We start from the raw sequence: 24064 nt of genomic DNA, 5'->3' as shown, positions 1-24064 counted from the left end.
ACAATGTTTTGCCTCAAAGACACTGATTTTACTAGTCTCTGCATGCTGTGTGACTATCTTTCGCTATATGGCAGTGCAGCTTGTCTATGTATTTTGCAACAGCTAACTAATGCCTCTTTCAGTATCATACTCCTCAAATACATTGTGTCCATATCATTTCAACACACATTGCTGCAACTTGTAATGTGCAGAAACTTACAGTTAAATATGACTTTTCCTTTAACTAAAAGCGCCAAAGACAGCAATATCAAGAATACAAAACTTAATCCTCTTGGAAAATTATCTATTGCTTGTAGAACAAAAGCAGAGGGAGTGAAAAGCCTTAGGTATCATTTTATCATTTTACATGAGCAAGAAATTCTATATGGCATAAAGTTATGTGAGAATAATAATGACAAATGGAAAATAAAAACCTGTCATCGGCTTTATCTTTTTTTTTTTTTGATTAACTTTGTCAGCTATAAGTGGATTTTAAGTGTCTTAAGCTTCTGACATAGAAAAAAATCCTTGGTTTTCGGTAAAGTCTCCTCAATCTTTAGTTTCACTGAATGTATCTCCATTGACTATACCGGGACCTGACATGTGTAGCTCATATACAGCCAGCCACGTTTCAGTGCCTGTGTCTGGACCTGAGTCTTGCCCTGGCGGCTCAGTTTAGTTGCTTATTCCTATGTGTCTACTGACACTTGAGGTTACCTAAAGGTGGGCAGATAGAAGGCTCAACTTACTTAAGACAGGGCAACTTTTTCTACTTCATCTGGCCTCTCAATTCTTTTTTTGCATTTATTTGGGGAAAGGTACATCTAACAGACGAGGCTCCCTCAGGACTTGACTGAAGTCCTCCACTATTTTTCTAAAATTTTAATAAAATATTTTCAGGATGTTGTATTTAAAAAAAATCAATTTTTAATATGTTGATGATTTATTGGTAGCCAAGGGGTTTTGTATAGTTGACACCCATTCGTTACTGTTTGCCTTAGCTGAAAAAGGCCATTGGGCCTCTCCACATTAAGTTACAATTTTTGTAAGAGAAATGTAGAATATCTGGGTGCCATTCTCCAACAAGAGGAGTGGGGTTTATCTGAAAACTATATTCAAAACATTCAAAATCTTCCCCAACAAGTTACTGAAAACAAATGCAAGTTTTTTTAAGAGCTATAGGATCCTGTCACTCCTGGATAGCTACTTTCAAGGAAATGGCAAAACCCCTGATACTAGTTATTGCTTAAGATGCTGGAGAACCCATTCACTGGACAACAGACAAGGTAAAGACATTCAAGCTTTTGAAGCAGGCAGCACCTGCCCTGGGACTGCCAGACACTACGGTGAAACATTTACCCTGTTTGTACAAGAAGGGCAAAAAATAGCATCTGGGACAGTAAGTTACATGCTGAACCTTGCTGCTCTGCTCCCTTCATCTGGTGAAGGAACTCCACATCATGGCTGTGTAGTAGCCACCCACGAAGCCAAAAAGACTCAAGAAGACTTAACAGATGTGTTGTTTCTAAATCCCAACCTGGAACTATTTGTTGGTGGGCCCTCATGTTATCTGAGCAGCAACTGGGTTACGGGTTATTCACTAACTACTGTGAATGAAGTACTGGAGGCTTCACCACTCAGTCTGAAGCTGAGTGCACAAGTAGCCGAATTAATTGCTTTAACAAAAGTCTGTCGGCTGGCCAAAGAAGAGACTGTAAATATTTATGCTGATTCTCAGTATGCGTTTGGAGTATGTCACATTACTGGGCAGTTATGGAAGCTGCATGGGTTTATAACTTCTAGTGGAAGTAAAATATCAGATGCTCCACAAATTACTGAACCGTCAAAAGCTGTGCAATTGCCAGAGAAACTTGCTATCATTCATCAGCCAGCCCTTACTAGCAGAAGGAGAAAAGAAGAGATAAGAAAGCGTCCAACAGATACTGCCACTAGAGCCACAGCACAACAGCCATACAAACCCCCAGGCTTACAAGCGGTCCAATGGTCTGACTCAGTGTTGCTCACTCCTGATATACCTAAGCAGTACCTGAGTCCCACAGCAAAAATGCATCACCATCCAGGGCATTTTGGGACTGCTGCACTAGCCCAGATGCTGCTGAATTGGTTCATGCCAGGAGTTTATGCTGCAGCCAAGTAAGTAACATGCACTCCTTTTAGCCTTAATTAATATTTAGCAAAGACCTCAATACAAAATTTTTCTATAGACAAATGTTTTTACTGCTTTTGTCTAAACTCCATATTTCCATCCTATTTTGTAGTGAGCCTTAGTGACATGCCTGTCTTGAATTTCTCTGAGGATGCTTGTCAGCAATGCAAGAACTGTTTAAGAGGGGATGGTCTTTCAGAAACAGCATTATCTGTGTTCAGCGTGAAGAGCCCTCTAGCTCTGGAGCTGGGAGCAGAGCCCAGCATACCCAATGAGACAGCTTTCCTGCTCAAACCTAGAAGAAACCACCACAGTGCTAGAGGCTTGCACTGTGTTCCCCCACCCACCTTTGCCTTCCCACTTTGTCCCCTCAGCAGTTTCATAGCTGCCTGAACTGCAGGATTCATTCCTGGTTAAAGAACATATTTCTCTTGCTTTCTCTCTCCTGCAGCTTCCAGGTGGTAACTATCAAGCCATTCTTAGTCTACCTGGCACACAGACTAAAGAGAGCAGAGAATTCACATTACACCAGCAGATGGCCTAATGAATTTGGAAGTATCTTCATTATAAATAGTTGCTCAAATGCTTTAAGAAAAAGGAATTCATAAGTTAGAACTTACCTTATGAACTTAAAACTCAGCCTCTACCCAGCACAGGCAGGTTCCGCAGGGGTGTTTAAACTTTGGAGCTGGAGGGAGTTTCCAGCCACACCCAATGAGAGAGAACATCTCCCATTGCTGTTAAACTGGCACCACCCAGCTTAAAGACATACATGTCTGAAAATTGCCATCCAAGGCAGAGATTGTCTTTCAGTTTGCTGATTGACTATGCCATGTGGGTGGGCTCTAGAGTCTTTAAAAACTTTGAAAGAGTTTCTAAGACTCTCAGTTTATGTGCATTGTTACAACTAAAACTAGTAATCATCTGAGATGAGATTTAAAGAATCTTTTTAGTTTCAAAAGAGGGTGCAAAGAATTAAAGACGAAATTTCTATCTTATTTTTATCTGATGTTGACCAATTATAAAGCTGGACAACAATTTGTTGGGTTTTCCCAATAAAAAAGGGTTTTTTTTTTTCAATAAAGGAAAGATAAAAATTGATCACTTGAAAAAATTTAAAACCAACTCTCATCTTGTAAAACATTTTGTGTTTGTTTTGGTCCTTTCTAAAATAAAACCAGATTTATTCATACTTCTCAGACAAGGAGAAATAGGGTTTATTGACCACAAGTCCAATTCTTCTCTTACAGAACACTTGTTTTCACTGAAGTTTGTTTCCCTGGTGTTCATCAGAATTTTCCTAAGACCCCATAACCCTACTACAGATTTCAGCACTAATTGATCTTCAAAGGCAAATACTCTCTGCTTCCCTTAAACCCTCTTACACACATCTGTCTGCATAAAAAGTTTCAATGAAACAAGAATAGTGACACATTATTTATACAACCTAGAACCATCCCACTTTTAAGATACTCTATTCACTGTTTGGCAGCATGTTCAAAATCGTAATATGTATGGGGTTTAATGACATTTATGATAACATTCTAACTCTGTATTTACCTTTCTTGCAAATAACAAAACAGTTTGTGAAGTGTAACTTGGCTTGCTCTCAACTGATGTTTTCAGCATGAGATTCATTTGTTCACATTGCAAGTGCAAGATTGTACGAATCTAGAAGAACAAAAATCAAGGTTTAAGTAGGAAAAGGGGTTGAAAAATGACAGAAGATGGAACCTGGCTTCATTTCCTGGTAAAAAAATCTGTTTGTTAATGCTACAGCTTCTTCATCTGGCAGTGGCTTTTGTTGGCTGTGAGGCTGGAGGTTCTTATTTGTGGCAATGTTGCTTACTCTTGCTTTAAAACCCTAAACTGAAAACAATGCAACTTCTAAGAACAGGGGTGGGTAAAGTTCTAACACAAGCCTGTGAAATCAGCTTCATCAGATGGTGGCTCAGGGCTGATGACGAGGGAGGAGGCAGCTTCCTAGGAGTAGATGGTACAACCTCAGAGAAAAGTAGGTGCAAGTCAGATGGTACAAGTCTACAAGGCAAGGTATAAAGCTATGCAATGATGGGTGGTGGAATAATCTGCCTTTCACAATTTAATCTTTCTGCACTACAGAGCTGCTTAACCCCTGAACGTTCAATATCTTTCAAGATTTCACAGCATCTATTATTATACCCTTGATATCACTTTCATCCTTTTAAATTCCTGTCCTCAACGACATCCTCTACCAACGATTTCCACTGTCTTAATGTGAAAATGTTGTCTTTCATTGCTTGTATTTCACCACTTTTATTTTCATTGACTGTCTTATTCAACTTCTATTATAAGACAGGGAAGATGAAAACCCTTCTCTGTCTCCCTTACTGGGACCACATGCATAAAAAATAATTTATTTAATATTTTTTTAAACAAATCGGACTGTAATTCTCTCCTCACATGCATTTCTCAGCTCTGCTTGCTCATTTTCTATGTATTTTACTTTGTTGGCTGTATTTCCTGATCCTCACTTGATTAATTGTGCATTCTGTAAGAGTGCAAAAACCTGCCAAGCATTTTAACCTACCTTCCTCAAAACTTTGAATGAATATGAGTGTATTACTACTTGATTTAATTACCTGCAGAAAATGAAACTTGGAGAGAATGAAGGGCACTTTCTTTCCTGCCATGAGGATAGCTTCAGTCAGTTGCTGAAATTCTGCCCACAGAAGTTTGACAGACATAAAAGATTGCAACTAGCTTGATTCAAGAGGAAAAGGGCTTACAGGAATTAAAAAACTAATGAGTTTTCTCAGTGTTTCTGCAGTACGGAGTTGATGGAGATATTCATGACCTAAACCTACATCACAGAATAACAGAATCATAGAATATTAGGGGTTGGAAGGGACCTTGAAAGATCATCTAGTCCAACCCCCCTGTCAGAGCAGGACCAGCTAGAGTAGGTCACACAGGAACGTGTCCAGGTGGGTTTTCAATGTCTCCAGAGAAGGAGACTCCACAACCTCTCTGGGCAGCCTGTTCCAGTGCTCTGTCACCCTCACAGTGAAAAAGTTTTTCCTTATGTTAATGTGGAACCTCCTGTGCTCCAGCTCGCACCCATTGCCCCTTGTCCTGTCATTGGCCATCACTGAGAAGAGCCCGGCTGCATCCTCCTGACACTCGCCCTTTACGTATTTGTTGACTTTGATGAGGTCACCCCTCAGTCTCCTCTTCTCCAAGCTAAAGAGACCCAGCTCCTTCAGCCTTTCATCATAACGGAGATGTTCCACCCCCTTAATCATCTCTGTGGCTCTGCACTGGACTCCTTCAAGCAGTTCCCTGTCCTTCTTGAACTGAGGGGCCCAGAACTGGACACAATATACCAGATGTGGTCTCACCAGGGCAGAGTAGAGGGGGAGGAGAACCTCTCTCGACCTACTGACCACACCCCTTCTAATACACCCCCTGGATGCTATTGGCCTTCTTGGCCACAAGGGCACATTGCTGGCTCATGGTCACCCCACTGTCCACCAGGACCCCCAAGTCCCCTTCCCCTACACTACTCTCTAACAGCTGAATCCCCAACCTATACTGGGACATGGGGTAGTTCTTTCCCAGATGCAAGACTCTACACTTGCCCTTGTATTTCATTAAATTTCTCCCTGCCCAGCTCTCCAGCCTGTCCAGGTCTCACTATCCCAGGTTTATTTCAGCATCCCTGGACAGTTTTATAAATTGCACATGTAAACAATTGCTACATTTCCATAAAAACTACAAATAAAAAATGATCAGAAGAAACTGTAGGTATGGTACAAGATATATTAAAAGTGGGGGTAAAGAGAAGTGGTTAGTCATATATGTGTGCTGGGTCAGATATGAACCTCCACTTGCTTCTGTTCCCTTGCTCTCAAGGAGAAGTTTTCAATGCAAGTTTGATAATGGAAAAGGAATTCGGGTCATCTTGCCCAGCTAGTTAGCAGTGCTATAGACCTCAGTGCTCACTTGACAAAGGTGACATCCCACTTACACATACATAAGCCTCTTTTCATCAGCCTGTGCAGTAGGAGGTTAAATTGAATGTATGTATACATAGACTTGAACTGACCTTGCCGTAGCAGGAATACTGAAAGAAGGCTTTGATGTGCTTGAGAACCACGCTGAAACTGTGTGTGGTCTTTACACACAAGGTAATAAAGTCATAATAAGTAAAATACAGTAAATACACTCATGTTAGAAAAGCGTTGATGGGGCTTTTTCACTGCTGAATGGGGAGATTCCTAACCTTCCACATAGGAATGAGCAGAAAAGACAGATCAATCATTGGGGCCCGAACCTATACACTTATCTTCAGTAGTGTGGCTCGAAGAGGCATCCCTCTTGCTTCAAGGAGAACCAGGACACTATCCAGCTAGTGAAGTCTTACTCTGTCCCTTTCATAGGGTAAAAATGACCCCTGGATCCTGGAGATGTACCTACTCCAGCCTCAGCCCGGCACCACTTCATACTGGCACCTGTTATATAAGCAAGAAGTACCATGGCACTAGAAAAATAGAAATGTGCTTGTGTAATTAAGCACACTCCTGTTACACCTTTGTTTTATTGTGTGCGGCATACTTTGTGAGAATTCAAACAACGAGATACTCGGCAAAGTGTGAGAGTTATGCTGTTCATTTCAAAGCTGTCTCTGTCCAACCCCTTCTTAAGAGAAATTTTCTCAGAAATAATTGTTCAAAGCAGGTTTTCAAAGGAATCCAGAACAAACAGTTCTCTTCCAGATCATCCCTCGAGTAAAGTTCTCCTACAGCAAAACTGTCTGCTGACTAATAGTAAGAGTTAAAAAAGGTAGCTTCTTCCTTGAGAAAGTGAGTGGAGGGATGATCTATGCTTGAACTAATGTGTATCTGAGTAGGCTGGCACAGCCGGGGTCATATATGCTCTGACATCTAAGGCTGAAGGATGAGGAGAAGCTCTTTTTCTCTTGGCAGAAAGGGTAACATTTCCATTTCATCTTCTCTTGGATGACATTTCCAGGTGTGAGATTAGATGGTTCTGCTGCAACGTAGAAATTGGTCTGTAATGGAAAGCAGTAGTTGTAGGGCAAGCCACATAAAACGAACTGGAACCTGCAGGATAACCAGAAAATTGTCCCTGGTTCTGCACGAGGATTAAGAAGTGACGCCTGTAGCTAGGTACTGCATGGGTCAGTGTCACAGTCAGACATGGAGTTAGACTGCCACGCTATTTAATCAGCATAGAGTCCACACAACCACTCTTGAGCAAGGCTGAAGTAACCCTGTCCCCAAACCCTTACTGTGTTGGTGACAAGGTTTCAGTACCAACCATTCTTCTGTTCACACTCATTGCTGCTGTGCCACCCCACTGACTACAAGGCACGACCGTCAGCTATCAGGCTGATCACCAGCTAGTACTGGCCGACAGTCACCTCCCGTATCTCCTGCATCTTTGCTTATGGAACATTTGTTTGAATGGCATTACGCACAACTGCCCTCATATTCTGGAGAAAAAGTCCATTTAGCAAAGGAATTAAGATCAATAACTACAGAGTTTCCCAAACTTTGGTATTAAACCAATCTGAGATTAAACCAAGGACTAAACCATAATTGCAATCGACATTAGGAAGGCAGGTGACAGATAAGCCAGCGTAGGTCAATATAAACCTTGTACTCCTGGCAATGAGGGAGAAGTATCTGTAGTGCTGAGAACTTTAGTCATGCTGAAGCTGGTGAGATCGATGAGCTATCAAGTGGGCAACTCATTCATCAAATATCAGACGAGTGTACTCCCTGCATTCCAAGGTCAAGCAGCATCTTATTTCTCAACCCATAGCTAAACGCAGGAATTAAACAATGCCATTTGGGATTGAGCACAAGTCTTTCCTTGTAAACTATATCATTAATATAGAACTATAAATAACAGATATGAAGCTCCAAGATGACATCCTACAGAGCAGCTTTTCAAAGTGTGCCATTTATCGAAGTGATTAAAAACATTTGAAATTCCTTTGTCAAGTCATGTGCTGAAAGCATAGTTTTCAAAACATGGATACAAAAAAAAACAAAAAAAAAAAAAGGAGGAAAAGAATTAGCATTTTGAGTTTAGCAGGTATTAGACCTTAGATAGGAACTATACCAGGTTTGTGGGATGGATTACTACCTCTCTTCACATCTCCCTTCTCTGGTTTATAAATGCAAATGAAATGCCTTTGCATGAAGCACGTGGATCCCCTTTGTAACAAGTATAAAGAATTTATCCTCCAAAAAAAGTAAAAACGAAGTTTGCAAGCCCCAACTTTCAATCACGACACAACATGACCACATCAAATAAACAGTTTATTTGATTAGAACAGATCCTCTAGATACAGGAGTTACAACAAAAATGCCACTTGGCAGTCAATTTGTTTCCTAATTCAGTAATAAAAGAAAAGCGCAGTTTAGTTATAAAGGCACAAGGCTGACATTTCAGACAAGTCACTGATGTCCAACAGAACTGGCAAGAGAAACACCTCCCTCCTACCTTCTTTAAAAAACATTTATTTCACTTGCCTACAGTGACATTAAAATCAATGAAGGCCTGAACTGGAAGCAATCATCATACAAAAATCTGATCTCACAAGAGTCCTCAGAAGCAGTAAAACATGCTGAAGCTGTCAGTCAGCAACTCACATTTCTTTCTTTTTCACTATTCCAAAAAGTCTCCAGGAAGACTTCATGCTTATTGCCATTTCACTTGCTTAAAATAGCCACAAAAATCTCAAGAAGAACGAAGGTGAAAAATCAGCTAGTAGTAAAGTGTTTTTTATAAAAGACACCTGCCTACTGTGGTTTGTATGAGAGAACACGAGATAGCGCCCACTGAAACCCCTGTCAAACACCCCTTCACCTCCTCTCTGCAGCACCACTGTACCCACGCGCTCAGATCATTCCCTGAAACCGAGCCCAGCGGTTGTTTCAGCCAGGCACACTAATTCGCTTTTATGTCGTAATACATGCGCAGAACTCTCCTCACAGTCTCCACGTATTTATCATCAGGAACTGGTTTTCTCTGGCTTCCTGGCTCTAGAAATTTCTTGATTGTGGGGATGCTGCTCATCCTTGCTTTGAATGCCTGAAAGGTAAACAGTAAGTACATGGTGTTTAAAGAACAGAAAGTCAAACAAGAAAAAACAACTTTACTGATTCGTGTAACATCCCTTAACAAGTTGTATGTGGAGGCAAGATGGGAAACATAGTTTTAGCCATGGATGAATTTTACTCCCCCTCACTCCAACCTTGTTATTTTCAACAGTAATAAAACAGCCCCCTGTCTTGTATTGATACGGGATGAAGCGGAACAGTTATCCATGGTTTCAGGTGCATACTTTACTCAAATCACTTCTTGTGATCCAGAAAATAAAGGTGTCACAGAACTGGGGAGGGGAAAAAAAAAAAAGGGAGGGTGGGTTTCTTCAGATCTGTACAGGGATTACTGAAGAAAATAACAGATTCTCTAGATGAAACATATTGCAAGGCCCTTCCTAAAGCAAGAGCAGCAAGACTGCAGCGAAAGAGTGCCAAATGCTCTTGCTCTGTGGAATTATCTACACACAACAGACTTCGAAATATCATTTACCACATTTCCAGCCATATGAGCATACTGTTAGTGTAAGGTACCTGTAACTGAGGAAAGCCTGAGAGCACGTCTGACTGCTTCTCTTCTACCATTAAAATGGCTTCAAAAAGATGAACGTCTGCCCAGCTAAAATTGTTGCCAACAAGAAAGTCCTGCCCGTGGTCTTTCAAAACCTAGACGTGTCATAAATGAAAACATTCAGATGTGGATAGCCAGCTGGGGTTGATGTTTCCAAAACGCACAGACACACCTTCTTCGACAATAGTTCCTGCCTCCTCTTCTTTTCACCTTCCTCTCCCATGCAACTAGGGACACTACTAGTGTGGGGGATGTGCATCCAGTGCCTGCAGTCACTGGTCATGTCATCAGGTATCTATGAGCAGCCCTCACAGCAGCAATCGAGAATCCCAGGGTTTCTCTTACCCATCCTTCCTATAGCCCTAGGCAACCCCACGTACTGGACTATGGGGTTAGACACCTCCTTGTATTCACTCCTTTCCAGCCTAATAAATCTTGACTTTTTCTGGATGTAGTTACAGCTTCAATGGGGAAATAGAGAATGTAAAAGAGAGTGATCAGCCTAAAGCATTGGGGCTGGGATGCCACAAGTGGAATCTAGGGCAGAACGATCTCAGGCAGCCATCTAGAGGAGAGATGGTATTTAAGTGGGAAACTGTCTTCCCTTTAGTCTTTAAAACAGAAAGGCAGCTATTTCTGTCAGATCATCCTGTCTGTCTATATTGATTTCCATTGAGAGCATCTCTTGGGCTCTGTCTCTCAGAGAAACACCAAGATTCCAGTGGCTTAAGCAGCAGACCACTGAGACTAGAAGACAGCAGGGACAGTTGTGTATTACTGTGGTCAAAAACCCAGGTAGATGCATTTGAAATGTTAAACAAAGCTGACAATTAGCTATTCTAAATTGGCATTGGCTTTGCAATACAAGTTACACTCTGTCATTTCTCCTAAACCCAGGAAGTTGCTATTTTAACTGTATATAGCCATGTTTACACATTCATGGGATCCTAACAGTTCTGAGCCAGAGGGTTTACCTGGACCCTTCAGTCTGAATGTTGCTGCTGATCAGACCATGAAATCTCACTTAGGAATTTCTGCATTTAACCCACCCCAACTTTTCTCATACTGCTCTGACCTCCCTCCAGCCTGCAGATAGTATGATGTCCTGGTGTAAAGTACTGCACTGACACCTTTCTGATTCTTCTGCTTTTGGTAAAATACTCAGAGTTCCCACTGTTATCCTTCCAGAGCAATGTTAGGAAATGATCCTCCTACTTACCTTTTCATATGCTGGGAAATACCTGCCTGTTGCCTTTTGAACTATAACAGCACGTTGTTTCTCTTTATCCTCAGCCGTTAAGAACGGAAATATCAAAATGAAGCCCATGAGGTCATCAGTTCCTCCAACATACATATCAATCCTTAAAAGCAAAGCAAACAAAAACCTTAAATAAAAAGGCACCTTCATAAGCAGAGGTTTCTTAGATTTGTGTTGTGGTAGTAAAAGTTGAATTTCACACCCCCCTCATGAAAATTATTTTTGCAGTTAAAAAAAACCAAAGTCACACTCAGTCTCACTCCTATTTGTAGTGTTGCTGGCACTTCACTTGCCTCATTGTGCAGGATTAAACAGGATTGTACAGAGGTTAAAAAAGTTTAATTTTGGTGTTACAGATCACTTCAGAATCACCAAAGAAACACATAGCACCACAAGAAGTCATTCCCGGCTTAGTCTGCTGGATGTATCCCGCCTTTAGGGTTTCACCCAGAGTCCAAGTGGTGCCAAACAGATAAACTCTGATACAAAATTCGGAGCTTCCAAATGCCCTTGCTTTCTAACGCTCCTCACCGAGGTGGGAGGCTGGGTGCGGCTGGGTAAGGATTCCGAGATGAAAACTCAGTAACAACAGAGTGTTATTAAGCAGGAGTTCTTTATTGCAGTGCTGGGCAGCACTGGGGATGTTCCACCATGAGTGCTCCAACGGGCTAGCAACACACATCAGTTCATATACACAAAAATCATACATATTCATCAGATTGCCTGAGAAGGGCAGTCTTCTGGTGATGAGTGCCCGGAATTCATTTACATAGTCCAAGCGCGCACAGTACATTTAGGGTTAGGGTCTTTTCACCCTCCGGTGGTCGTTCATAGCCTTCCTCACGCTGTCCGCTAGTTGCACTTTGGGCTTCCTTTGTCCATATATAGTCATTGAATGAGCTCATCAGTCCTTCGGCCTCAAATGTTACAAGGGCTCGGTTTAAAATGCTTCCTTGGTGCTTATCTCGGCTGAGTTCATGTTATCAGTGACTTACACGGCAAGCCTGATGAACTTGCTCAAGGTCTGTTTAATCTTGTCAGGTAAGATGTTACCTGTTTATCAACGCTGCTCAGCAAATAGTTAAAACCATCCTTGTCAGGGAAGGAAAACTCAGGAAAACAAAGATGCAAACGAAACTAAACAAAAATATGCGAGTAAAGCTTTTATGTATCACAGTGAAGCCTTAGTCAGGGATTGGCAGGGTTTAGCTCTTTCATAATAACAGGGTTGGAAACCTGAAGTATACCAGGTTCCACACCTAGCTAAATTATTAGTACAGCCGTTCTTCAGATTGTCCCTTTTATCCATTTTTTGAGACCTCTGACAGCAGGTTTTGTACTGTAGACTCAAATTTAAATTAAGTCCTCGTGAATACGAACCAAATACCTGGTAAAACGGTCTAACAAAGTCTTCTAACCATCCTATGTCATAAGAGATTTAGAGTTCCTGCTGTGTAATAAGACTAACTGCAGTTTTTGTTGTGAGGCAACAGCTTCTTGAAAAAGCTTCTGTAAGGATTCGACACGTTATGTGCAATAAGAAGCTTGTCAGATATTCCTGCAAGCCTTAATATATGCCAGCGCCTCGCCAGCATCCGGTCTTCCAACGCTGCACAAGACCAGCTATCCAAGGTACTCACCCCTGGAGCTAATCACAGCAAGCCTTCCTCAGAACACTGATGCTTCCTTCCCCCAAGAACAAAGCAACAAATGTACTTCATTTCTGTTTGCTGCTAAGACAGCAGGAATAGGCTGCAGGCTAAAGCTAAGACTCGATTTAAGAGACTTCTGCTTGAAGGAAGAGGTATCCAAGGAATGCAAGCTGCAGGAAACGATGGCTTATTAACAACACAAAGAAGCTGATAAGCTATCACTGAGGCTCCATCTGAATATTCATTCTTTTTTGTTACGTCCCTGAACTTGGTTCAGCCAATTCTTCCAACCATTTGCACCGTTTAATGGCAGTTTATTGTAAAATATCTATTAGTTAGATGCTTTCCTAGTTGACCTTTAGTTTTCTTGCTTTTGAAAAACAATAGGAAATGAATATTTAAAGCATGCATATTGAGAGAGCTCAATTACATTTTTTTTTCCTTCACACAGACACAACATCAAGACCTGGATTTAATTTCACATGAAACCAGAAGGTTTTCAACAGCTTTTAGCTGTTCTTTCCCCAACTCCCAAAGACCTAAACCATGCACTTTTTACAGTGCCGTGGAATATTATGCAATCACAGCTAACATCAATGACAGATCTTAATTTGCAGCCAAAAACTTAAAAACTCACCATTGCTTTCCAGAAAGTTTTCTGTTTACAAAAGTAGTTCAATATCTCCATGCCAGTCACCTCTCGAATACCTGTGTCAAGCTGCATTAATCTTTTACTAAAGCTCAATAACCCCCTGCCTCAAATATTTTTATGTTAAAATAATCGAATTAGAACAAATCAGTTGGCTTGCATCTATCTGTGGCCTGTCAGGCTCACTGCAAGTTGTGCGTCACTGAGGCACCCAGGTGATTCTCTGGGTATGCAAGTATGCAATTAATTCTAGATGTATCTAAGCTACTGAAATGAATTAAAGAAGAGTAGTACTGTTACAGTACAGGGCTCTCTCCTTCAGGTCCTTCCCATAGAGGTTGTATTTCCCTGCTATGTAGCTGAGGATGGCTCTGGTCTGCACCATCTTCATACCATCGATCTCCACCATTGGCACTTGCTGAAACAGCAGGGATCCACCTGAAGGGAAAGCCATACGTTAGTCTGCTGGATCCAGTAACTCCACACCGGATTTCTTGCTGTTTTCAGAAGATTGTTACTTTTACGGTTAACTTGCTGTGGGTAGTCATTCTATTAAACCAGGGTTCTTCCACGCAAACAATAAACGACAGTGGTGAAGACAAGTTAAACTGCAGAATACAGTTACTGTGGATTAACATCCTTGCTTAAAAAAAGTTTGACAGAAGTTGCAGGCAGGACTGCGTACAGCAGCTTTTATGCTGAAACTGAAATACAGTGGAGACAATCACACTAAACACATCAACTGAGCAAAAAGTGCCTAATTCCAAATACGTTTTAAAAATTCCATTCCATTATTGAAAACACAGTTGAAGCAAATGTCAGATTCCCAAATTTCTCTCTTATAACCAGTATCTTAAGCTAAATCAGGACATTCAATGAAGTTTCAGGATACATTTTTTCAAGTTACTGAAGCCCAGGGTAAGTCTGAGGGACCGGGCAGGACACGTACACAAATGGAGAACAGAACAACCCAGAGGCCTGGGAAACTCTCCAGGTTGGAAAGACATTCAATATTCAATTGCATCTGTCCACATACGGAGGAAAAAAACCAGCCTCTGCAGCTGTTCACAACTCTCAGCTTTACTCCCCTCTCTGCTGTGTGGAAAGAAGTCCCACAGTCTTTAAAGTCTTCTCTTTACACACCTTCTCTGAGACTAAGTCTGGTCACACTTTTCTTGAGGTTTCACATGGACTCACCTTGCAGGAGTTTCTCATACTGCTCTCGAGTTTCCAAAAACTCCTCTTCAAACTGACAAAAAAGAATGAGGACAAAGAGGCAATGAGCATTGCAATAACAATAAACAAATAAATAAACAGGCAATAAGAACTGGAGTGAGGATGTTTTGTTTGGTATTGAACAGGCAATTTAATGTGAAACAGTCAACAATACAGACTAGGCTGTCCTTAAAATGCTTTCTGGTATGTGGAAAAAAGCTCTGCTGTGGGATATTTTGATCAGGAGCTAGATGGGAACAAATTTTTAGAAAGTTAAAACACAGCTTTTACAAAATAATGTAAAAGCATTATGCCCAGCAGGAAGTTTAGTACAGAAGCATGTTTAGGACAGATAAAGATGAATTACTTTCTAGATGAGGGAAAAAAAAAAAAAAAAAAAAAAAGAATTGCCTGTTTTTAGAATGATGCAGTTGCACTCAGTATGGTTGAGGATGGCCAGTCCCATCAGTGCGACTTACAGAGGAATTCAGTTCCAGATTAAGACACCAAAGTTAGATGTCTACATGTACGAGTCTGCACGCTTCATACATGTCTATAGTCAACACAGACCACGGAGACTAGAAAATGGTTGAGTTTACCAATCCCTAGATGCCTCGCTGGGGACTCCCGAGGATCCTTCCTCAGCCAACCTCTCTCGGAACATCTGTGCACCTTAGGTTAGTAATTAAGACTCGCTACACTAGGGAAACCCCAGGAGATTAGCCGTACTACCGCAGTGCCAGTGTTCAACCATAGTAAGTGTGATCACAGAGTCTGAAATTCAGAACCCGTGTTTCTGCTGATGAAAAACTGGGAAAAAAATATCCTAAGGAAAAATTTAATAATTTGTACCTGTCAACAGGGTTTTTTTTTCAAATAAAAAAAGACGGAATTAAAACATAGGAACGAATGACGCAGGCAAGCAGCCAGTTGTGTCTTCTGTAAGGCCTTCACATAAAGACTGGTGGTCTTTTTGCAAAATTTGTGTTCCTTGGCTCAGTACAGGGGTAACCGTACCAAGTGTAACGGCCCACTATATAAAAGAGGACACTCAGAGCAACTCCTAGTCCCTTCTGTCCTCAAACTGAGTTATCACTTTATCAGCAAGATAGGTAGCAAATGAGTAACTAAATTACATCCCACCAAACCCAATTATTTTAAAGCGGTGTCTTGCTTCTCTGGTTCACCCCAAAGTTTTTCTTCCTGCTCTGAGATTTCTAATTTCCCTAAATATGTGGGTCAGTTTGCTCACCTCATCCTGTTAAGCCTCATTCAAATGATGCAAGTAAGACAAAATATGTTTTGTGCTCTAGCTTACTGCGGAGGATGCAACCAGTGAAGTGAAAAACAAAATAAAAATCTGTGTGTGAGCATCCCACTGAAAACAGAAAGACTAGAGAAAGTAAATTTGTTGCCGTTTTACTTGGCACAGATAACACTTGTTATGCCAGGAACACATCTATCATTCAGCTCAGCAGCTCTGGGTCAGTAATTGAATGCTTAATTAAGCATTATGCATTCTTGCGTTAAGCAAGAAACTGGTTTACAGTGTCATTGCTCAGAAGACATGTAACTTGAAGCCATACTATTGTGTGCTTAAAGTAAAAGTGTTTAATTATCCCGAACAGCCAACGCTCATTTACTATGCATCTTGGGATGCCTTTTCTTTTTTTGGGTAATAACCTGTGACCTGCCTCAAAGACAAGCTTACCAATGTGCAGCTTAAAGTTAAAAACACTAAAACAAACCTCAACCCCAGCTGCAGCTAACAACCAGCGAATTGACTCCATCTTGCCTCTTCCATCAAAGTAGTAAAGTTTCGGTTTTCCAGCCATGACTTCAAATTTCCTGTTACCTAAAACAGTTATAAAAGATACTAAGTTAATAATGATACAAAAATCTGATGGCGACTGGAATAACGGTTCACAGGTCACTCACGACAAAAATTTAAGTTAATTTTTGACTAAACATTGCAGTAAATTAATAGAAGTGCACAATATTTTGTTGCAAAGCAAAACTTTACAGACTTTTCTGTTGATCAAATATACCATGCTTTGCAAACAGCATTTAAGTTCTTGAATGGCTTCATAAACGAGGCTATTAATTATTATTTTTCGAATAGACTGAAGTTTAGGTCTCAGCAGGTGCCGAATTCCACTGAAGAGCTATAAGCCAAGGGAGCACCAAACTTCATCACACTGGCATTTCACATGCAGAACTCCATAATAGAAATTCCTTGTTGCAACTGAAAGCTGTTTTCCCTCCGCAGGGAGCTTTCTTGTCACTCCAATCCACAGTTAAGTGGATCCTGGAAAAGATCCAGGCATGCAAACAATAACCTCCAGTTCCCAATGTTACAAGAGCTCCTTCATAAGCGGAGGGAAAAAGTGACCTTTGAAAGACCTTGAGCACATACAAGGCAAGTGACCTGCCTGTTAGCCAACAGGCACGAAAACAGAACATAAAATATGGGACTACATCTGACCATGGGAATTCAAACAAGCCAGGCTATTCGGCCCTTCACACCTGCTTACGGGCATCCATTTCTTCTTAAGTAAGTCACTGGGAACTAAAACATTGCTGATTAGTAGCTATACCGCTAATAAATATAACAGTGTGTCAGAAAAAAAGACTGAAGTATCAGTGTGACCTACATGAAAGAACAGAATGAAGGAGGAGTTGCTTGTAATACAGCTAAATTCATGGAAGAACACTTGAAGTTTAAAAAGTTAAAGAAACAGAAGAGTCACTTTTCTTCAGTGCACCTTCCTAAGGCATGCTCCTAGCAGGCCAACTGACACGTCACAGGAGATAAGCGAGTCACCGTTGCCAAGCTCACATCAATGCAGCAAAGGCACATGGAAGGCAGAGAGCGCCATGGTGGGTGCTTGTCTTCTAAGTACAGGGGGATCAACAAGCTTTGAAGCAAGCTGTAGCATTCTAGTTCCTAAGACTGAGCCTGCCATGCAATACTGGAAGAGAAAGTCCAACTTGTGAACTGAAATCTGATGGAAAGAGAGCACCCTAGGGATGGGCAGAGCGCTTCCTTCTCCCTTCCCCACTGTTCTCACCAGAAGGAGGGAAAACGTCAATTTGCAGCCAGGAGCTGCAATCGCAGGTAGGTTGCTGGCTGTTCCCCTCAGCCTGATATCTCAACAGCAAAACAGACTTTGGGAAAAAAGGATCTGAATTCACTCCCCTGCTGTGATTTATGAAGGCCACCTAGGCTAACAGGGGGAAGAGAGAACAAGTACTGTGCAAGCAGTCATCACTTCCACGCCAGCCACACAGACCAAAAGAACACAGAATCATAGAAACATTCAAGTTGGAAAAGACCTTTGAGATGATCAAGTCCAACCATCAGCCCTACTCTACCAAGCACACCCCTAAACCGTATCTCCAAGCACCACATCTAAATGACCTTTAAGCACATTAAGGGATGGTGACTCAACCACCTCCCTGGGCAGCCTGTTCCAATGCCTGACAACCCTTTTAGTAAAATAACTTTTCCTAATGTCAAGCCTAAACCTACCCTGGTGCAGCTTGAGTCTGTTCCCTCTTGTTCTATCATTAATTACCTGTGGGAACAGACCAGCACCTACCTCTCTACAATGTCCTCTCAGGTAGTTGTAGAGAGCAATAAGGTCTCCCCTCAGCCTCCCTTTCTTAAGACTAAAAAGCCCCAGACCCCTCAGCTGCTCTTCATAAGACTTATGCTCTAGGCCTTTCACCAGCTTTGTTGCCCTTCTCTGCGCTCTCTCCAGCACCTCAATGTCTTTCTTGTCTTGAGGTGCCCAAAACTGAACACAGCACTTGAGGTGTGGCCTCACCAATGCCGAGTACAGGGGCAAGTTCAACCCTCTACTCCTGCTGGCCACAATATTCCTAATACAAGCCAGGATGCCATTGGCTCTTTTGGCCACCTGGGCACCCTGCTGGCTCATATGCAGCCGCTTGTCAACCATCAGTGAAGAGGGCCGGAAGATCATGTGCCTGGCATGTCCTGCAGATCCCAGACTCCAGGGCCCGATTTTCATCGCTTGCATTCAGCAGCCCCCAGCCCAACAGCGGCCGCTCTTTTCAACCCTGCATCGCGTAACACCGGCCGGGAGGGAAAGCCCCCTCCTCAGCACACGACAGGTAGGAGCCTCCCGGGCCATCAGCTCCAACCCCCTCCGTTCACGACAAGCTCTTCACAGACCCACGATGAAGCGCGGTTCGTGCTACCGAGCGGGCGGTCACCGCGCTGGCGGCTGGCGGTGCGGGGAGGGCGGGGGGGCACGGAGCGAGCTCGCAGGTGAGATGCGGAACGCTGGAGCACGCGCGTCCTGTGCAAGGCGCTCGCTACGGCCTGGGCGAGCGGCCCGCGGCCAGGGCGGCCATCTCCCGAGCGGAACCCGACTGCCAGCCCGCCCCCAGCACGGCCCCCCGTACCGCGGCACCGGGGTGCCGGTGGGAAAAGAGAAATCACAGAAACCCACGGCATTCACACAGAGAATTAAAAAAAAAAAAAAAAAAAGAACAAAAACAACCGAATATAAACGGCTTTTAACTACCGAGGCAGCAGCGCTGCCCGCCGCGGGGCGCCCCCCGCCGCAGCTGCCCGCCACCCCGTGAGGGAAGCGGCCGAGCCGAGCCGAGCCGAGCCGAGCGCCGACGCGCGCGCACCTACCTGCCGCACCAGCCGCCGCCGCCGCCGCCTCGCTCCCAGCCCCAGCCCTGGGAGGTGGTGACGAGCCGGACAGCCGCCAATAGGAAGCCTCTACTCTGCATATTTCGCAAAGGTTTCTGGGAGTGCAATGTAAGCAAGAAACAACGGTAAAGACTTTGAAGTATTTTACTTCGAGATGTTTTGGGCGTTAAGGAGAGGTGGCTTCGTCGTGTGGGTGATGAAATTTTTCCCCTCGGCAGATCACCGTGGGGTGAAGATGGTCGGGAGCCGCGGCCCATATATACAGCTGCGGGCGGCGGAGTACTCTGGATGTGAGGGCGATCTGGCTGCGACATCTGTCACCCCATTGATCGCCAGGGTTGATTCGGCTGATCTGGCTGGCTAGGCGGGTGTCCCCTTCCTCCCTCACCGCTCCATGTGCGTCCCTCCCGAAGCTGCGCGCTCGGTCGAAGAGGACGACCTTCCCCGATAGAGGCGGTACCGTTCATCGGTCAAGGGTATACGGTAGCTGCGCTCCCCTGCTAGAACCTCCAAACAAGCTCAAGGTCCAGTTGTAGGAGAACGTAGGGTAGTCAAGCTTCCAAGACTGCAGACACATCCAAGTGAGGCACTGCATGGGGCAGTCTGCCATTGTTTTGTGGCCTGTCGGGCAAAACCTGCTACACCAGTGATATGCAATATAGCGTATAGTTCGAATGCCTCTGGGCTGGAACCCCTTTTTGCTCACTCACTATATCCACACTGCGGTAGGGAGAGAGGGTGTGTGTGCACTCCTAGGGAATCCTAATTAACTTCTAGTTCCATTTATCACTTCTGCCGCTTCCAGCCCCCAGCCACCTACAAACCCTTGAGCTCCTCACCCTCCACACACGCCCGTTACAATCTAGCATGTTTGCGCCTGTACATGCATTTCTCACCTCATTCATCACCTGTACAATCCACTTTACGCCCACTTGGACAGTTAGCAAAAGAGGCAGGTTTGCAAGTTAACAACTGCCTTCAGCTTCTACACCCTTGAAAGCAGGGGAAGGCAGCTGAGGAGGGGTGACACAAGACACTGAGAACAAGAGCAGAACCGAACAGAACATTTCAGTCGGAAGGCACCTACGATGATCACCTAGTCCAAGTGCCTGTCCTTCTTCCGAGGCGTTAACACATCCTCTAACTCAGCCTTGCAGTCGATTTCAGAGCTGACATCCAAGGACTAAACTACTAGCCCTACACAGAGCTCACGGCGTGCTGCAGAAATGACGCGCTTAGACTCAAACCAAGTAGCCCATCAATCTGCAGAAAGAGCAGAGCTGCTGGGGGCAGTACCCCTGCGAGAAGGCACCGAACGTAACCAACAAAAGCCAAACTAAAATGCTTTTTTTGAAAAACGGAATAAAAGATCAAGACTCAAGGCAGTCAGTATTTCTTCAAGAGTAACTTTATTCTGGGCAGGAGACTTAACACAGAAGGAATGAAACAAACATTTATGGTTTTGAACAAAAACACCGAATAAACAAGAACTGTTATTTCTTTATTCACCCTGACAAATCCACCCTCTCCTTCCATGTAAGTTCCAAAATGTTCTCACAATATATGTCTTCCTCCTCACATTGTGGAACGTCCTATTCACATCAACAGCCTTATTAGATATGGAAATACCACGGAAGTGGGTTTTCTGGCTTGGGTTTTTGTTTTTTTGCTAACATCATGGCACTTACACAATACTTTTATGAAAATCTCGATTACAGAGGTAAACGAGTCCACTACCAGGCTCCTTTATTTCCAACGGTCATTATTACATGTTATGCATAAGCCTGAGAAAATGTAAACAGTAGAATTCTAAAAACTTTTTGCATAAAGATGCTGCTAAATATTAAAACACAAAGAAGTTGGTTACAGATGATAAATTCTCAGATATGTTGCTTGTCCAGGTTTCAGTATAATAAAGACCTAAATCTTTTCCATATCTGTATTGCACACTGAGACAGCACAGTAAAACAGACAGCTCACTCAACTCAGTCTTTACTCAAAAAGAACTTTTTCCACCTTCAGTAGGAATCTGCTCAAGTAAAGGCTACAAGTGCTGCCATTATACTTAGCTAATTTTCCGTCCCACTTAGTTAAAACTAGCAGAAGTGATTCTCAATATCACGATTATTAGCTTTTTTTTTTTTTTTTCCCAAAATAGAGGCTTCAATTTGGGAAAGGAGGAGATATGCCAAAAAAGTACTACTTCTTTTTCTAATGTTTTTGCTGAACTGACCAAAACCTGAATGCTACGACCAAGAAAATCACTGCAGGGCTGCTAAAGGCTCACAGATCACAGGCCTGATTCAGATTCATCCCATATTACTTTAAACATGTGGAATAGCCCCCATCCTTAGCAGAGAGACCCCGGGGTCTCCAGAGGGCTGCTAAGTTCTCAGGTGAGCCAAATTTCTCTTGAGATGATTCTCACTCACCACTACTAAAGAGTCACAACAAAGGAGCTCAGCTTCGCTGCCTGCGGTTAGGTAGGGTGAATCCAAGCCTCAGCAGCCCGGTCTCACAACTTGTTCGTCTCCTGCTTCCACTAGTAGGAATTAAGCACACGGAACAGACTAGTTAAACTGCCTCCTTAGGTCTAGAGACAGTTAGGACAGGTTCAGGGTGTTCCCTCTTGAGACCAATCATTCAGTGACAGAATAAATTAAACGGTATCTAGACATAAATACAGATATTTATTTCCACGAAGAGAAACAACTATCTTTCCAGTTTTAACACAAATATACATATTTCCCTTTCCACTTACCCAAAGACACCATCAGTGTGTGCTTCAGAAATCGAATGGCTGCTTTATTTTACTGCTATGTGTTGGCATCACTGCTTTGGAAGCCGTTAGGTATGGTCTGGAGTCAGCACAAATAACAGAGCAGCAGGACACATAACACGCCCTTGGCATGTGTAAGTCTTCCACGCATACTTTTTTTTTTTTTTTTCCATGCATAGACCCTTTTTCTCTCTTTTTGTCTTGTACTGTCTCACTGTGGACTGAGTCCATAAAAGCAAACAGTGACCAGTGCTCCTCACGGTCCCCCAGTAGCACTGAGCCAGCAGCCTACCCCAGGGGACAGTTTCCTCTCAGTCCCACACAATTCTCCATAGGAATTATGGAAAAGGCCAGCACGTGTCATCGGTCTCCAGCCCGCAGCAGCTGCTCCTTGTGGGTGCCAGCAGAACCCACAGAGAGGATCTCACTGACACACGAGCCATTCGGCTCCTTTGAAACGGCTGGATGTGGAGAACCGTATCTGTTCTGATCGCTTTACGTTGGATTTAAGTCTCATAAATACACAGTTTTCCCGATCTGCTCATAAAAAAGAGCTTGCAAAGGTGAGCATTTCTGTATACTTCTGCAGGAAGATGCGTTTTCACAGCACACCAGCTTTGGTGATGCTGTTCTCAAACGCAGCTACAAAAGACGGTCGTTCCGCCACAGCACTGCGCTGTTTCGTCTTCCTCCTGTGGAAGGAGCTGCAGGAACAGCCGAATGCTGGCTCTGATCTAAATGAATCATTTGCTGATGGCTGGACTCTGGCACTCCTTTTCAGTGCAGAATTCAACCAGACTATGGAGCTATTTTCTTTTCTCTGTAACCTGATAACTCATTTTCTCTCATAAACTGAGTTAAACTCAAAAGAGCTGCATCAGTTTCAGAAATCAACCACAATTTTAGAACACTTTTTAGCAGGACCAGGTAAGGTCCCATTTTTCCCAGTACAGCCTGGGGGCCTGATTTACAGAAGCTGACATATTCTTCGCATTGTAGTGAAGAAGAACTGAAGTAAGCTTAAATTGACTTATTTCCTCTGGATTTTTTTTTCCCAAAAGTCATTTAGAACAGTTGTGAAAATTAAGTCAGCTGCATAGACACTGTTTCCTTAAACTCTGCTGCTGGTATATCACTAATACTTTGAAACCAGCTTTATAATTATTCATACTGTCTCAAGTATGTCTTCAGATCTTATATTCCCAACAACAACAAAAAAATAAGAAACAGAATCTGATTCTTCTCTTTAGAAATCATCAGAACATTGAAATGAATTTAACAGAGGTAGGTCCACATTCTATCTCATAGTGAACAATGCCAAGAAGCAACTTTGAAGCAGGACAACAGAGCGCTGTGTCAGAAAATGGATCTATAGAAGGGTATTTGCCCTTCACCGAACAGGAAGATTCCCCAAATTTGGTAAAAGCAAAAGAATGCAGCGGGAAGGCTGGACAGCAGTCCAACAAAACCTTTTAAAGGCAAAAATAGATTAAAAAAAAAAACCCAAAGCCTCCCAGAGACTTGCAGTGGTCTCTCAGTGACTGCAAAGGCAAGTTTAAATTGTTAGCGACTCATTCTTTCGATGTCAGCACACAGCAAATGAGTACAGGACAGCAGAAGCGTGGCATCAAGATGTGCCACCATTGAAATTGTACAGCCTCATTTAGCACATAAACTTCAGAAAATGTCTAATGAATGCCCCTTCCTCAGTACTTCTCTCCCACTGCAATATTGCACCACTTTGCTTTTTTAATCCACTTTTTTATAAAAGTTGATTCTATTAAAGGAGAAGTGAATTTTTAAAAAAGTTCATTATAAAAAATTTATCGTATAAAAATGCCAAACCCCCTAAGCCATATATACAAAATGCATCAGATTTATGAAAATAACTGGACCCAATTATATAACAAAACGATTTTATACAAAAAGGTAGAAGATTGCATTCAAATTAATACAAATAAAATTTAAAAACCCTTCAAAATG

At 42.7% G+C, this 24064-nt stretch overlaps 1 protein-coding gene across 1 annotated transcript; it reads right to left on the bottom strand.

Annotated features, from left to right (window-relative positions):
• Nucleotides 1–8465: 8465 nt before the first annotated feature.
• LOC104342427 (glutathione S-transferase 3) lies at nucleotides 8466–19304 on the bottom strand. The gene is made up of 7 exons (XM_086482503.1): nucleotides 19282–19304; nucleotides 16358–16464; nucleotides 14592–14643; nucleotides 13700–13832; nucleotides 11055–11196; nucleotides 9799–9930; nucleotides 8466–9253 (listed from the first exon to the last, which is right to left on the bottom strand). Exons 2-7 carry the CDS (start codon nucleotides 16442–16444, stop codon nucleotides 9110–9112), a joined length of 690 nt encoding a protein of 229 aa, XP_086338629.1. The 5' UTR covers nucleotides 16445–16464; nucleotides 19282–19304; the 3' UTR covers nucleotides 8466–9109.
• Between the last annotated feature and the right edge of the window lie 4760 nt (nucleotides 19305–24064).

The sequence above is a fragment of the Leptosomus discolor genome, chromosome 2 (assembly GCF_034619465.1).
Source record: "Leptosomus discolor isolate bLepDis1 chromosome 2, bLepDis1.hap2, whole genome shotgun sequence".
Lineage (NCBI taxonomy): Eukaryota > Metazoa > Chordata > Aves > Leptosomiformes > Leptosomidae > Leptosomus > Leptosomus discolor.
The sequence above is the reverse complement of the archived record's forward strand: the minus strand, read 5'-3'. Positions and strand labels throughout refer to the sequence as shown.

What these genes read in the sequence shown, in the direction of transcription:
- LOC104342427 (XM_086482503.1), bottom strand. Translation starts at nt 16,444, where the DNA reads ATGGCTGGAAAACCGAAACTTTACTACTTTGATGGAAGAGGCAAGATG. An exon ending in TAGCTGCAGCTGGGGTTGAG is followed by an intron (nt 14,644 to 16,357) that starts GTTTGTTTTAGT and finishes CTTTTTTGTCAG; the next exon opens with TTTGAAGAGGAGTTTTTGGA. An exon ending in ATTTCCCAGCATATGAAAAG is followed by an intron (nt 9,931 to 11,054) that starts GTAAGTAGGAGG and finishes TGACACGTCTAG; the next exon opens with GTTTTGAAAGACCACGGGCA.